Raw genomic sequence first — 15,868 nt, forward strand, 5'->3', positions numbered from 1 at the left:
GTCCTCTTTTTCCCAGGACAGCCCCCAACAAGGAATGAATTTGTCCCATGAAGTTGGTGATGCCATGGATTTGGATGGTTCCTCCCTGTCGAACAGTGAGGCGGGTCGACTGTCTGCTGCCACTGATGAACCCAATTTGATAGGGGAACACGATGAAGAGCCCATTGAGGGCATAAAGGGCGCTGAGGCACATGATGCGCGTCCCGCAGTTTCGTTGGTACTTGCCAACCTGATAAAGAAGAATACACCAAAGACTTATCAGGGACAGCGCCTGTGAGAGGTTACCCACTTGGCAGTGCGCGGCATTGATGTGGAACGGCCGCTCAACGACTACATCAGGGATGCTTTCTTTGTGCCCCCTAAACGTCCCCCACAGCGGCAGCGCAGGGATGTCCCTCAAAAAAGGGAAAGCAATTGGCACCGCAAGAAGCGCCTTTATGCCGAAACGCAGGTACTGTTTCGGAAAAGACAGGGGGAATGCGCAAGACGAATCCTTGACGGTGAGCAAGTGATAGATGTGGTCGACGTCGAAGGATTTCTTCGGGAATGGGAGGGGACAATGACTGGTGCTGTCCTGCCAGTACCGCCGTCCCCGATGGTCCACGGGGATAGTGGGATCGATTTGTTCTATCCCATTTCGGCGACTGAAATTAAATCAAATTCCTTGCCACTAAGTTCGGCACCAGGACCGGACGGATTTACTGCAAGACAGTTGCGGTCTGCACCCGCACTGCTTCTAAGGGTTCTGCTGAACCTTTTGATGGTCCTTAAGAAAGTGCCCACTTCGCTAAAAGGGGCGAGAACCATTTTTATACCAAAAAAATATAGTGCCTCCCTGCCATCTGACTTTAGGCCTATAACAGTCGCCCCAGTACTGTTAAGGCTTCTGAACAAGATTTTAACGCAACGCGCTTCTCAGATGGTTAAACTAGATTTTCGGCAGTGGGCTTTTCTGCCCGTAGATGGCTGCGCGGAAAATGTCATTCTGCTTTCCGCCACCATTCAAGAGGCCCGTAGGAGCCTGAGACCTCTACACTTGGCGAGCGTCGATCTCGCCAAGGCTTTCGACAAAGTGTCAAAGGCGGCCATCATTGAAGGGGTCCGCCGTGCTGGTCTGGGTGAATCGTTTGCTCTGTATGTTACCGACCTCTATGAAGGAGCAAACACACTTCTGACTTTTCAGGGTCACACTCGCCTGGTGGGGCCAACGGCGGGGGTGCGGCAGGGGGATCCCCTGTCACTCTTTCTGTTTAATTTAGTCATAGATGGCTTTTTTAAGTCGATGGAGGGTGGAATCGGGTTCTCCAGTGGTAACTTCAACATGGATGCAATGGCGTTCGCAGATGATTTAATTGTGTTTGCATCTACCCCTATGGCGCTCCAGCGCAGGCTGGACGAGCTGGACTGCTATTTGGGTCACCGCGGCTTGGCAATGAACAAAAACAAGTCCTTCACTCTCTCCTTGGTGCCTTCTGGTAAGGAGAAGAAAATGAAAGTTTCGACTGATCGGAAATTTCAGGTCGCGGGAGTTGATCTTCCCAAGCAGGAGGTCAGCATGTGCTGGAAGTACCTGGGGGTACCTTTTGACCCCCGAAGGAAGGAAGGGTACGTTCGTACACCAGGACGTTGTTGAATTGTTGTCTAGAGTGGCGAAGGCACCACTCAAACCCCAGCAACGGATGGTGGTAGTAAAATTCTATCTTCTACCACGACTGTACCACAGACTGGTGCTTGGGCCGTGGACGCTAGGTGTCCTTCAAAAGATTGACACGACATTACGGGCCTCGGTGAGGCGGTGGTTAGATCTACCCCATGATACACCGATGGGGTATTTTTATGCCCCTGTGAAAGAGGGAGGGCTCGGAATCCCTTGTTTGCGCACCGCCATACCGAGCATGGCGCTGCGGCGCCTTGAAAGTCTGGGAACATCTTCCCATCCAATGTGCGAGACGGCAATCCAATTGCCGCAAATCATAGACTTAAGGGACAGATTTGAGAGGTCCTGCCATTATAAGGGCCAGTTCTTGCACACAAAAAGGGAAGTGCAGAAATTTTGGGCAGTAACCCTCCACAGTAGTGCTGATGGTGCTGCACTAAAGCAGGCTGCTAAAGTGCCAGCCTCCCAACAGTGGGTTGGTGAGAGAACTGCTTTGCTGGGTGGAAAACAGTTCATTAACCTAATTAAAATAAGGATTAATGCCCTGCCTAATTTAACGAGAACTAAGAGAGGCAGGAAGGTATCGACAAAGTGCCGAGCTGGTTGTCCGTCGGAGGAATCATTGGGCCACATAATCCAAAACTGTTTTAGAGCCCACAGTGCCCGCATTAAGCGGCATGACACCATTGTCCGCTATGCAGCGGGACAATTGCGTGAGAAAAAGTGGGATGTAACAGTGGAGCCTGAGTACCGTTCCGAAACAAAAAGGTATGTACCTGACATGGTGCTAACGCGTGGCAGGCAATGTGTGGTAGTAGACGCACAGGTTGTTGGAACGTATTCGACACCCCACATATCGCATGAGCGTAAGGTCGCTAAGTATAGTGACCCGGAATTTTTAAGTCTGGTGTGGGGTCCCACCTCAGACCCGCCACTCGTTACCTCTCTAACGTTAACATATAGGGGGGTTTGGGCGCCCAAAAGTGCGGCCTCTTTAGTGGATCTTGGGTTGGGGGGTGCGGATTTTAAGATTGTGAATATACGTTCTCTTCAGGGGGGGGGGGGGGGTTCGCTGCTTTAGGCAGCATCAACAAATGACCACCGCTTATTGCGGGCGATGAACGCGACTGTTGGCCACACACACCCGTGTTGGCCCTTCGGGGCGTAAGATCAGGTCCCTCTCCCGCGAGAGGATAAAGTGCTCTGGGGGTTGTTGGTGGTCCGAGGGGCGTCCCCAGATCCTCAGTGGAGAGGGGTGTTACCCAGCCCATTGTGGCTACCGAACCCTGCTAATGAATGTGTTGTTGAATTGTGAATTTTTTTTTTCTTTTTTGTTTAAATTTTTTTTTTTACATTTGGGATGAACGAAATTCCTACACCAATGCCTCCTGAAGTGGTGGCCACTGTGGCGCGCCCTTTCTCCTTGTGGGACTGGGACCTCATGCCCTGTGGATACCCGACTTCTGGGAGTACAAAAAAAAATAGCCAAATGCCTCGTTATCTAATTAGTGACGCGCATGAATGGATTAACAAGATTCCCACTGAGGGAGATAAATTTTAGTAATTGTTTAGTCCAGCAAGGAGCATGTAAAAGGGTGAGGGATTTTAGAACAGGCTTTCATTAGTGTGTACATTTGATATGTATATATATATATATTTTTTTTATATATCTTTCACATATTTCACTTAAATATTATGTATTTTTGTTTTTGCCCTATATATGTATGTTTGCAATTTTTTGTATTTTTGCCCTATATATGGGTGTGTATGGTTTTGTGTGTATATGTGTGTATGTATGTATGTGTGAATATGCATGTGTATGTATATATACATATATATATATATGTATACGTTTTTTTTTAACGCATTTTAGTGTAAGAACACTAATTCATTCTTATTATTTTTCTGTAAAGTGATAGCATGCTCACTATTATACTCTTTATCATATTTCACCAATATATATAGGCTTTTTCATTTGTACAGCGGGTGCATGCGCGCTTTTCTTCTAGGGAAAAATTCGAAAAGACCTTTTTTTTCTTTTTCTTTTCTAGTTTTCAATAAACGTCGCTGATGGACTGGGCCGGTGCCCTTGGCTGTGGTTGCGCTAAAACAGTTGATCCCGGGGGGGTGGGGTTTTTTTAAGTAATTTTTTATATTAGGATGCCTGCTATACCTTTGTAGTGCGGGCAGACGAGCAATTTTATTTTTATTTTTTCTTGACTTAATTTCCCTTTTCTTTTAAGTCTCCTCTATATATTTTGTCCCTATCTACTAGTCCAGCAAATAGCATGTAAAAGGGGGAGGGATTTTAGAACAGGCTTTCATTAGTGTGTACATTTGATATGTATATATAATTGTTTATATATCTTTCACATATTTCACTTAAATTTTACGTATTTTTTTATGTTTTTTACCCTATATTTGTATGTCTGCAATTTTTTTGTATTTTTGCCCTATATATGGGTGTGTTTGGTTTTGTGTGTATATATGTGTGAATGTATGTATGTGTGTATATACATGTGTATGTATATATATATATATATATATGTATACGTTTTTTTTTACGCATTTTAGTGTAAGAACACTAATTCATTCTTATTATTTTTCTGTAAAGTGATAGCATGCTCACTATTATACTCTTTATCATATTTAACCAATATATATAGGCTTTTTCTCATTCTGTACAGCGGGTGCATGCGCGCTTTTCTTCTGGAAAAAAAATTTATAAAAGAAAACCTTTTTTTTTTTTTCTTCTTTTCTAGTTTTCAATAAACGTCGCTGATAGCCTGGGCCGGTGCCCTTGGTTGTGGTTGCGCTAAAACAGTAGATCCCGGGGGGTGGGGTTTTTTAAGTAATTTTTTATATTAGGATGCCTGCTATACCTTTGTGGTGTGGGCAGAGGAGCAATATTATTTTTCTTTTTTCTTGACTTAATTTCCCTTTTCTTTTAAGTCTCCTCTATATATTTTGTCCCTATCTACTACTGCTGCCACCAGGGGGACACCGGCGCCAGCACCTGGGCCCTTCAGCTCCAAAGGTAAGATTTTTTCCCACTTTACTCCCCAAGATTGGGCAGATATCTTGTAAAAAGTAAAATCGGAACACCCCAGGAACGCGTTCGACAGGCTAAAACTTACCTATAAACAGGAATTTTCAAATAACAAGAATCTCAAACTTCCCGAATTGCAAAACAAAAAAAAACAAGATGGCCGCCACTCACGTTTGAGCAGATTGAGCAAAAACTTAAACCGCTAGACAAAATCAAACTATCGCATAAGATTCTCCACGCCGAGACCGAAAAAAGATACCAAATTTATTGTTCTAGCTAAACTAGATCCCGAGAAATAACCTTTCAAAAATTCGAAGTGGAGATGCGGAAGATAGGGTTAACCCTAAGCAGAAATCCTAATCCATTTCCATTCTAAAAACAACAGGCCCTAACCTAATTAATTTATATATTTTAAAGAAGTACAAGACCTAGAGAACCCAAATTCACCATTATTTCTTAAATCAGACAAAAACTCGCAAAGTTACTACATTAAACACACAATAGCATTCCCATGTGCTTTCCTAACAAAACATTTTAATCCATTTCATCCAACCCGTAAACTACACGAAACCTATATAAATAATATACCGATTTAAAGCACACGCTCCAGGAAATCCAAAAATATAATTATTTTTCAAATCCGACCAGAACTCGCGAAGTTATTCAAACGTATATATCACCAACACATGTGCTTTCCGCCATAACAAAGCATAGACTTAGAAACTAACGGCAACCGGAAAACCTTGCTGGGGGCGGCCATCTTGCTAAACCCACCCGAGGTCTAGGAAAGAGAAATTTAAACCGAAACCGAATGCTCGAGATCATCTCAGCCTAGAACCCATTTGAAACCCACAGGAAACCTAACTGCCCTATAAATTGCTTCATATCTCGAAAACTATTGATCCTAGAGGGAAAATAAAAGCACCTTCTCCCCCTTAGAATGCGCGAGGAACACGATCGGAAACTAATCTGGGCGAAAAATAAATCGAAAAAGGCCTACTTAGAAACTCTGTAGTCGGCAACAACTAAGGACACCTGGGGAAGATAGTTGGAACTACGCAAAATATTCAACCGAAACCGAAACCTCGAGATCATCTAAGCCTAAAACCCATTTGAAACCCACAGGAAACCTAACCGCCCTGTAAATTGCTTTATATCTCGAAAACTATTGATCCTAGAGGGAAAATAAAAGCACCTCCTCCCCCTTAGGAACCCGGAGGAACACCAGCGGAAACTAATCTGGGCGAAAAATAAATCGAAAACGGCCCAATTAGAAACTCCGTATTCGGCAACAACTAAGGACACCTGGGGAGGATAGTTGGAACTACGCAAAATATTCAATCAAGACCGAAATCGAAACCGAAACCTCGAGATCAGCTAAGCCCAACACCCATTGGAAACCAATACGAAACCGAAACGCCACACAAATTACTCTATGGCTGTGTTCCAAAATTTACTCGATCCGACTCCGGAGTAAAAGTTTCGTACCGTGGCATTTAAAAAGTTACTCCAGCTTACTCGATGACGTAAGAACTCGCGTTCCAGAAGCGGGTTGTTTACTCCGGAGTAATTACTCGCGCTACCCTCCTCGATCGGGGGGTAAAGTCGGATCAAATCGAGTAAATACGTCACGTGATCTGTTCGTCGTCTGCTTTCTGCGCCGACAGCCGTCAAAGCTCGCTTGCTCCGTTGGTTTTGGTGGCGGACGTTCGAAATTACAAAGAATTAGGTGCAGCATGTCTGGTTATTGCGATTTGCTGTTGTCAACGCAGGAATTGACTGCATTACATCCAGACCGTCCACCTTCCCCGGGAACGTGTACAAGCTTGTTATTATTTGAGTGCGAGCGTAAACAGGAGCTTCTCCGCATCCTCGTCCTCGGCGTTGGGGGAACGCCGTAATCTCACGTTCAAGGCCGAAAATGTTTGAACTCGGTATATGATAATGTAATATTTTTGTTTCCTCCAGAGTGTGTGTAATGAGAGGATAACGTTTGTAAAGCAGTGAAGGCTTCGAAAATTTCACTGTAATCACATTCGCGTCAAAGCGAACGTGAGTTTTATATCATTCTGAAGAAAACACCCTCGCGCTGTACCGCTTAAACGTGTGGAATATATTTCTGCAAAACATAATCGGTGCAAATTACAATGCGTGGGATATATGCGTTTAGGGCACCGTGACTAGAATTGCAGCGATCGCGCTGATTAATAACACATTTTTTTTATGTCTAGCTGTAAGGAGTAATTTTGATCTCAATATACAGCTCAAAACGAAGGTGAGTAAAAGGAGCTGGTGGATCCACCTCAAAATACACCGCGTCGTCATTAACATTACCGTTCTTCGGGTGCTTTCTCCATGATCAAAAGGATCGTCTGCTATTTTCTGCCATCGCTGCTGTGTTTTCTTTTTGCCGTCGCCCAAGACGAAGCCAATCCGCGTAGTATCCAGGTGATTATCCTGGCCGTTCCAAAATCGAGTCGCGGATCGTTTACTCGCGATGTCACGTGGTATTACCCGCTGACGTAGGAGGCAGGTTACTCGGGTAAGATTTGGAACATACCCTATATCTCGAAAACCATTGATCCTAGATGGAAAATAAGGGCACCTCCTCCCCCTTAGAAACCGAAAGGAGGAGGATCGGATACTAATCCGGGCGAAAAAAGCGATCAAAAACGGCCTAATAGAAATTCCGTAGTAGACAACATCTGAGGACCCCTGGGGAGAGTGGTGGGAACCACACAAATCAGTCGAATAGACCCTTTCCGAAATTCAATGCCATCTGGTGGTTTGTAAAGGAGTTTAGGTTTTGTCATATCAATGGCGGAAATGAACTTGTATCGGCACCGTCACTTTCGCAAGTCAACGGCACGCGAGGAATTGTTCAGCGTAAGTTCTTTCTCGATCACTTTGAGTTCGATGGTGACCAACAACCTGCATTCAGAACGAAGCTTCAACTCACTCAGAGGCCTCGAGAAATTTCTATATACCCAAGTGCTTTAAAGCCGATTGTGTGCCGCCCACAGATTGACTGAATCTGAGTTATTAGAAATAAACGCTTACGTAGCTCTTGTGTTCCATTCCCACGTCGCGTCGTACTGACCCCCCGAATGTACAGGCCTCGCAAGATCCGCTTAGGAGCATCTTCAACGTCTTCCTTTATCAGTCACTAGAAGGCCGCCATTGGTATGGCACAGATGCCGTTCCACAGATGATGATAGTGATCAAAGTGGCCAGACTGAATTTCGGAAAGGGTCTATTCCACCTACCCTTGTATCCCAAATCCAAACTTACTCCCAATAGGAAACCAAAGCAAAACAATTCGAATTCACCCGCTAGTCACCCTAAAAACTTACCTGAGAACCTAAAAGCCTCAACCACACGGAGACAACACCGGCAAAGATGAACGCATATCACGAGAAAAAGAGCGTTAAGAAGAAGAAAAACAAAAAAACGAAAGAATACTGCTCAGACAATGATGAAAAGAAAAACCACAAGGACAAGGAAAACACCGATTCGGAGGAAGAGGGCATCTACTTGGAACGGGAGGTGAGGGAGGAGATCCCAGAGACGGGGGAAGACGACTTCCCAGACGAAAGGAAAACTAGTCGCAACGCTGCCAACAAAAACAAAACAAAAGACACCAAAAAAGACAGACCCCAAACACAGGAGCTCTCACAGGCAAGCTTGGAAGAGCTACTTAAAACTATCGCAGAACTTACAAGGACAACAATCAAGGTGATGGACGAAAACGCCAAAATCAAAGCCGAACTCAGCCGAATCAACGAACAAACCGAACTCATAATCCAAGAGAACCTACACCTCAGAGAACTCGACCTGTTGCAAAACAATGCAAGACTAAACGAGTCAGAGAAAGCGAGGACTAAGACGTACTCACAGGCGCTGGGCACGCAAAGCGATGACAACAACGAAACCCCGAAACAAGACGACAATGAGCAAGAAAAGAAATATACTCTACTGGTAACGACAAAAGGAAGTCAAGAAAAAGACGACCACATCAAAGTGGGCAACCTCCTAAAGAAATCAATCGACCCAGCGGACGTCGGGCTGACTGACGTCCGACTTAAACCGATTAGGGGAGGACTGGCCATAACTACCAACTCAAAAGAGGCCATAGATAAACTGGAAATTGATTGATTGATTGATTGGGGTTTAATGGCGCAGCAGCGACCAAGGCTATAATGCGGCAACAACTAGGACTATTGCTGAATCAAGGTTGAAGAGAAGAAAGAGCTATAGTAGCTTGTAATTTAATAAAACAATGATCATGAAAGCACAAGTGCATAAGATGTGGCAATGAATACGATGAACTATTAAAATTATAGCTGGTCCAGGAGTCTTATATCCTTAAGAAAGTTGAAAACACACTTGTGTGGAATCAACGGCTCATCGCTGAGTAAAAGGGCGAGATGTAATGGTGTATGCTCTTGGTAAACCTTAGCGAAGTGTCTGTGGCGTTCTTGGTCATACAAAGGGCATACAAGTAAGATATGTAGGATGCTTAACGGAATGCAGCAGTGTTCACACTCCGGAGCATCCTCCCCACGCAAAAGATGCCCATGGGTAAGACGGGTATGACCAATTGGCAGTCGGCACAAAACCACCTCATAAAAACGCTCGCGGTGTCGTGCACTCTCCCATTCCTGAAGTAGTGGTTTTATTGCGCGCAACTTATTGTTTATTTCTCGGTCCCATTCCTCTTGCCACTTGCGTCTTATGGAAAATTTCAGAACATGCCTATAGTCTCTGTAAGGTATTTTCCACAGGTCGACTTCTCGATCCTTAGCAGTACTTGCTGCCCTGTCAGCATCCTCATTCCCGGCAATTCCGACATGTGAAGGAACCCAGCATAGTATTATTTTCTTCCGTTTAGCAGCTGAAATTAGCCTGTTCTTTATTTCTATTACAAGTGGATTGCGATCATTTCCCACTCTGGCAAGAGCTCGTAAAGCACTAAGTGAGTCGGTGTAAACAATTGACTTGTGAAGCTTTTGTTTGAGGATCTTATCTGTGGCGAGGAGTAAGCCATAGAGCTCTGCCGTAAAACTACAGGCACTGTCATTTATTCTCCGGACAAGCTGCATCCCAGTCCCGATCACTGCGCAACCGACAGAGGAATCAGTTTTACTACCATCAGTGCAAAAGCTTATAAAGTCGTGATACTGTCCTCTGAGTTCAAGGAATTCTTGTCTCAGGACTTCGCGAGGAGTGTCTTTTTTGTTGAATTTCGTCAGCTCCAGTTCGCACTGAATGGGAACTAGGTCCCAAGGGGCTGCCGAACTCAAACACTGTACAACTGGAGGCAACACGTCCAGTCCTACAGACTCCGCAGAATTGCAAACCCTCATGGCAAGAGGTGGAACAACTGAAGGCTTGTTACTGAAGGTTCGCTCGTAGCGTATTCGTTCCATACAGTGTAAGGTTGGATGGTTAGGAACCGATCTAATTCGCATAAAATATGTGAAGCCCAGTTCAGATATTCTTTTCTCCAGAGAGAGCTCGTTTGCTTCTGCGTATAGACTGAGAACAGGAGATGTGCGAAAAGCACCGGTAGCAAGCCGCAACCCCTGATGATGAACAGGGTCCAGCATTTTGAGAACCGATGTCCGAGCAGAACCATACACAATACAACCGTAATCAAGTCGGGATCGAACGACCGACCGATAGATACGCAAGAGACAAAGACGGTCAGCACCCCAGGACACATGCGACAGGACCTTAAGTATATTAAGCGATTTAAAACACTTCATCTTCACTCTCTTGACATGCGGAACAAAAGTCAATTTGGAATCAAATATAAGACCTAAAAACTTGTGTTCAGTTTTCACTGGGATAGGAACATCATACATAGTCAAAGAAGGTTCGTGCAAAACTCCGCGGCGACGTGAGAAACTCACACAGACGATCTTCTCAGGAGAAAATTTAAAACCGTTGACATCAGCCCATTTGACCAAGTTGTTGATTGCGAGCTGGAGCCGACGTTCACATATGGATGGATTACAAGACGATACAGAAATCTGCAGATCATCGACGTACAGTGAGTACTGAACAGATGGAGCTATTGCGCGGACAATTGAGTTCATCTTCACAATAAAAAGAGACGCTAAGTACACCACCTTGAGGTACTCCATTTTGCTGCGAAAATTCTCTAGAAAAAGTTGTCCCAAGCTTCACGCGAAAAGTCCGGTTTTGGAGATAACTCTGAATGCCACTTAACATTCGGCCCTGTACACCTAAGCTGAACAGATCCTGCAGTATGCCATGGCACCAGGTTGTATCAAATGCCTTTTCCAGGTCAAAAAAGACAGACACAATGCTGCTTATTTACAAATGCCTCTCGCACAACAGTCTCAAAGCGAACTAGGTGGTCGACCGTGGATCGTCCTGAACGAAAGCCACATTGGTACCTGTCAAGAAGATTATTACTCTCCAAATAAAACATCAGCGTTCTGTTGATCATCCTTTCTAATGTCTTCGAAAGACAGCTAGTTAGTGCTATAGGCCTGAAGCTGGAGGCACAGGCAGGATCTTTTCCTGGCTTTAAAAGGGGGATAATGACGGCAGCCTTCCAGGTCAATGGGAAAAGACCCTCGACCCAAACTCGGTTGAAAAGATACAAGATGAGCTCTAGAGTAGATGGATGAAGGTGCTGAAGCATTTGATAGTGGATACCGTCCGGTCCAGGGGCAGTCTGTCCGGATGAATCGAGAGCCATCTGCAGTTCGTGCAGCATGAAAAGAGAGTTATAAGGCTCTTGCAAACCACCGGTCGTAGGCACAATCTTTTTTTCTGCATGTAGCTTATGCCGCCTAAATGATTGCGTATAGTGTTCGGAACTAGAAACAAATTCGAAGTGCTCACCAAGAATGTCAGCCTGTTCGTCAAGGCTTGCAGGACATGTTCCATTCCGGCACAAGAGTGGGACAGAGAAAGCGCCGTAGGAACCCTCAATTTTATGCACGCGGTCCCAAACTTCCTTTATAGATGTACTGCTATTGATTGAAGAGGCATATCCTCTAAAGCTTTGCCGCTTGGTTTTTCTTCGAATAAACCTTGCCTGGGCCCTTTTTCTTTTAAAACCAATCAGATTACTTGGAGTAGGGTAACGCCTAAAGATACCCCAGGCACGATTCTGTTCCTTTTTTGCCTGGCGGCAGTCTTTATTCCACCATGCCTTCGGCCTTTTTGGGAGATGCGAGGACGTCATAGGAATGGCGATGATTACGGCCTGTAATATGTGTCGAGTGATATGCAGAGTGACATCATCGATGGAAAGATCATCAAGTGATGAACAAGCTAAAACTGAAGAGCTGCTAAATGTTGCCCAGTCAGCCCTCTCAAACTTCCAACGAGGGGTACGCGTTTGAAGACCAGCAGGAGGACTGTTAAACTCTAAAACAATTGGAAAATGGTCACTTCCATACGGGTTTGGGATGACCCTCCATGAAAACAGCGAGTATAGTGAAGGATGGCAGATAGAAAGGTCGATGGAAGTAAAAGTCCTGGTCGCTGAACTAAAGTGTGTGGCTTCTTTAGTGTTAAGTAAGCACAGTCCCGTGGAAAGAAGAAAACGTTCAACAAGTGCTCCTCTAGCATCCCGTTAACCACTCCCCCACAATGGGTTGTGTGCATTAAAATCGCCTAAAAGTAAGTATGGAGCCGGGAGCTGACTAACAAGATCCTCTAGCTCTTCGTACTGCAGCTGGTATCCCGGTGATATGTACACTGAACAAACAGTAATCACCCGGTCTAGCAGTATTCGGGCAGCCACAGCCTCGAGAGTGGTGTAGAGAGCCACTTCGGCAGATGGGGTTGTGCGCTGGGCAACTACAGCAACACCACCAGACGCCACAGAGGAGTGCAACCTATCTTGTCTAAACACTTGATAATGGCGGAGTACATTTGACCTAGTTTCTTTAAGATGCGTCTCCTGCAGACAGAAGGCAGCAGGGCGGTGTTCGTCTAATAAAAGTGACATCATCATAATTACAAAAAAGCCCACGACAGTTCCACTGTAAAAACAGAGACATGGTGAAGATTAAAACTGGAAATTAAAATTAAAATTATAACTGGCCTTCAGGACACCGCGAGATAACTAAGTGGCGACACTTGCTTATGATTCATTTCTAAAGGGACTACGATCCCTTTGGGGGCAAAATTCTAGGAAGTTTATTTTTCTTTTTCTTTTCTACGACCTGAAAAGGTAGTGATGACTCAGCACCTGAAGGGACCAGGTCGTCGTCAGAGGGTGGCATGCTCTCATCCATCATTTCATCTACTGACTGCTGGCTTGCGGTCGAGTATGCCTCGTCCAGCTGGCCAGGCTTTCGAGAGCTGGTCGAGGCGGGAGTGGGCAAAGCCCTGCCTCGGCCTGAAGAGCGAGCAGACGACGAGGGTGTCCGCTCCAGCTCCTTAGAGGAGGTGGTCTGCCACGGACCCTCTTTACGGACTGAGGGTGGTGCAAGAGGCACCACCCCTGATGCCTTTGGAGGGGATACCTCCTTTGGTGCCATGGTGTTCATTGCCTCCTTTAAGAAAGGCGCGACAGCACCATTCAGGCACTGTGAACCTTTTGGCTCCAACGACAAACGTGGTCGTAGAGCCGACCTTGGGGGGGCAGGGGGTGTCGGTGGGGCTGCCAGGTCTTTGGGACAGACCTGGGTTCCCACCGAGGTTTTCGGTGACACGCCCCCTGTGCGTGTTACCGTAGCGAAGGATCCTTTCTGTAGAAAAGAAAGTCGCTTCCTGGCCTCAGGAAACGAGATGTTTTCTTTTACTTTGAGAGTAATTACTTCCTTTTCTTCTTTCCATTTTTTACAAGAACGGGAGTAAGCGGCGTGTGGTTCGCCGCAGTTGACGCAGTGTGGTGGGTTTGCACAGTTGTCTGACGGGTGATCGTTCTGACCGCACTTGGTGCACGTGGTCTTGCCCCTGCAGCTCTGGGCACTATGGCCGAACCTCTGGCAATGGAAACATCTCCTGGGGTTCGGCACATATGGCCGTACTCTACAGTTCAAGTACCCAGCCTTGATTGACTCGGGAACTTTGCTCAACTCGAAAGTCAAAATGACATGTTTTGTTTTGATCTCTTGCCCCTCTCGACGAAGGGAGATTCGCTTTGCAGCGACAACTCCTTGGTCACTGAGGCCATCTACGAGTTCATCTTCTGTACTTTCGAGGAGGTCATCTTCAGAAATCACACCTTTTACTGTGTTCAATGTACAGTGGGGAGTGACTGTCACTTTATAGTCAGAAACTGAATTTAGTGATAGGGGTGCTGTGCTCTGTTCACTGGTTTTAATCTCAACGAGCAGATCTCCGGATGTCATTTTTTTGGCAGAGTTCTTTCCAACAATGGACTCAAGCGTTTTGGAAACAAGGAATGGTGACAGTTTCGCCAAAGGTTTCTCACTCTCAGAGTGCATCACCAAGAATCTTGGAAATTTTTCTGCAGATCTAGTAGGATTAATTGCATGCACTTCGGTGCGGCCCCTTTTGGGGGGCCGATCAAGAAAGGTTTTTTGTTTAGTACCCATAAAGATGGGAGAGAATTTCGGTGACCCGGGTGCAACACCTACCACGGAGCCAAACACGGGGGTAGGCAATGTGCCATAACAAATATGACTTTGCTGACAACATTACACTACCAGTGCTGCCCAGGCACTATAACCTAGTGTGGATCCGGACAAGGGGTCTATCGCCACCCAAGGTTAGCCCTTGCCGGCAAAGAAGGTGAAAAGGAATAAAAGAAGAGCAAAGAGAAAGATAAGAGGGGATAGTAGAAGATGTGGCGACTGACTGAATCATCCTGGTCGGGCCAAGCCAGGACACCCGTCTACAGGAAGCAGGGGCCAAAGTGATGTGTTGCCTCGCCCGGGGGGCACCGAAGGGTTCAAACCTACCCCGGGCTCAGCTCAACCACCAGGATGCCCTTTTCCCTGGACACGGGCTCGCCACGCACAGCCAGACGTGGGTGGGTCGTAGCCACTTTTACTCAGGGTCTGTGGTGTCGCCAAAGTGGCTAGGGTCCGTGGTGACGCTACTCACCAAGCCCCTAGCACCTAAGGTGCAGGCGCCCCCTGCGGAGCTCGGGGTCCGTGGAGACGCCACTCTCAAACACCTGCTTTCACAGGTGCCCCCTGCGGAATAAACTGGAAAGGAAAATCAACGAAACAAAAGACACCAGAGAAAAACTAGAATACAAAAAACCCAGAGAACGAAATCCCCAAATCTCCATAACACAAGTAGAAAGAGAGCTAACAGAAGAAGAAATCACGAAGGCAATCATACACCAAAACAAAATCGAAGCAGGAGAGGACGAAATAAAAATAATTCAAACTTTCAGAACAAACAACGGCACGAACACCCAGATCATTGAACTGTCTGCGAACGCATTCAGGCAACTAATAAACAGGAAAAGGTTACTGATAGGTTGGACCTCCTGTCCCGTCAGAGAGAATATATATGTCCCAAGATGCCTCAACTGTTCATCATACGGACACACACAAAGGCAATGCCAAAACAGAGCGACGTGCCCTGAGTGCGCCGGACAACACAGACACCAAGAATACGAGGTGATCACAGTCAAATGCAAAGCCTGCAGCAACAGCAACGAAAAATTTGAATCACAATTTGACACTAACCACAAATTCACAGACCCGCTGTGCCCAACATATAAAGCACAAGTCGAAAGAATCCGACAAAGAACTTCATACTAAGGGAACAAAAGAGAGAGAGGGGGGAGGGGGGCGAGAGGCGAGAGAACAGAGGATAGAAGAGGGAACAGCTAAAGCGAAGAAATATGGTACACATAAAACAAACAACACATCCATTAGAATCACCCAAATAAACCTAAACCATTCATATACCGCAACAGAACATCTCTAGAATAATCAACCACACATCCAATCCGATATGTATGTATGTATGTATCTTTATTTCAGACACAAAAAAAGGTCTGGGGGGCTGGGGCAAAAGAAGACGAGTTGTCTTCTGACGAGGCTCCAGCCCCTTTTTTACAGCACTCGGAGGAGACACAGGAAAATAAACAGAATAAATATACAAAGATACAGCAATTTTAAAATCCACAACAAACACAACAACACACACAACTGTCAACTTCGTCCTAACTGCAGATCATGAGT

General features: G+C 45.7%; 1 protein-coding gene across 1 annotated transcript; it reads left to right on the top strand.

Moving 5' to 3' along the window:
• Positions 1–7,908: 7,908 nt before the first annotated feature.
• On the top strand, positions 7,909–15,264 carry LOC120845432 (trichohyalin-like). Its single transcript, XM_040217241.1, has 3 exons — positions 7,909–8,852; positions 14,882–15,004; positions 15,124–15,264. The coding sequence occupies exons 1-3, from the start codon at positions 8,106–8,108 to the stop codon at positions 15,262–15,264; spliced, it is 1,011 nt and encodes a 336-aa protein (XP_040073175.1). The 5' UTR covers positions 7,909–8,105.
• Positions 15,265–15,868: the final 604 nt, after the last annotated feature.

The sequence above is a fragment of the Ixodes scapularis genome, unplaced genomic scaffold (assembly GCF_016920785.2).
Source record: "Ixodes scapularis isolate PalLabHiFi unplaced genomic scaffold, ASM1692078v2 ptg001158l_1___fragment_3__unscaffolded, whole genome shotgun sequence".
In the NCBI taxonomy this organism is placed as follows: Eukaryota; Metazoa; Arthropoda; class Arachnida; order Ixodida; family Ixodidae; genus Ixodes; species Ixodes scapularis.

Bases quoted from the DNA above. Each gene is read 5' to 3' on its own strand.
- LOC120845432 (XM_040217241.1), top strand. From the start codon at position 8,106: ATGAACGCATATCACGAGAAAAAGAGCGTTAAGAAGAAGAAAAACAAA. The intron at 8,853-14,881 runs ATTGATTGATTG...AATAAACTGGAA, and splicing joins AGGCCATAGATAAACTGGAA to AGGAAAATCAACGAAACAAA. The intron at 15,005-15,123 runs GCAATCATACAC...GAACGCATTCAG, and splicing joins CAGAAGAAGAAATCACGAAG to GCAACTAATAAACAGGAAAA.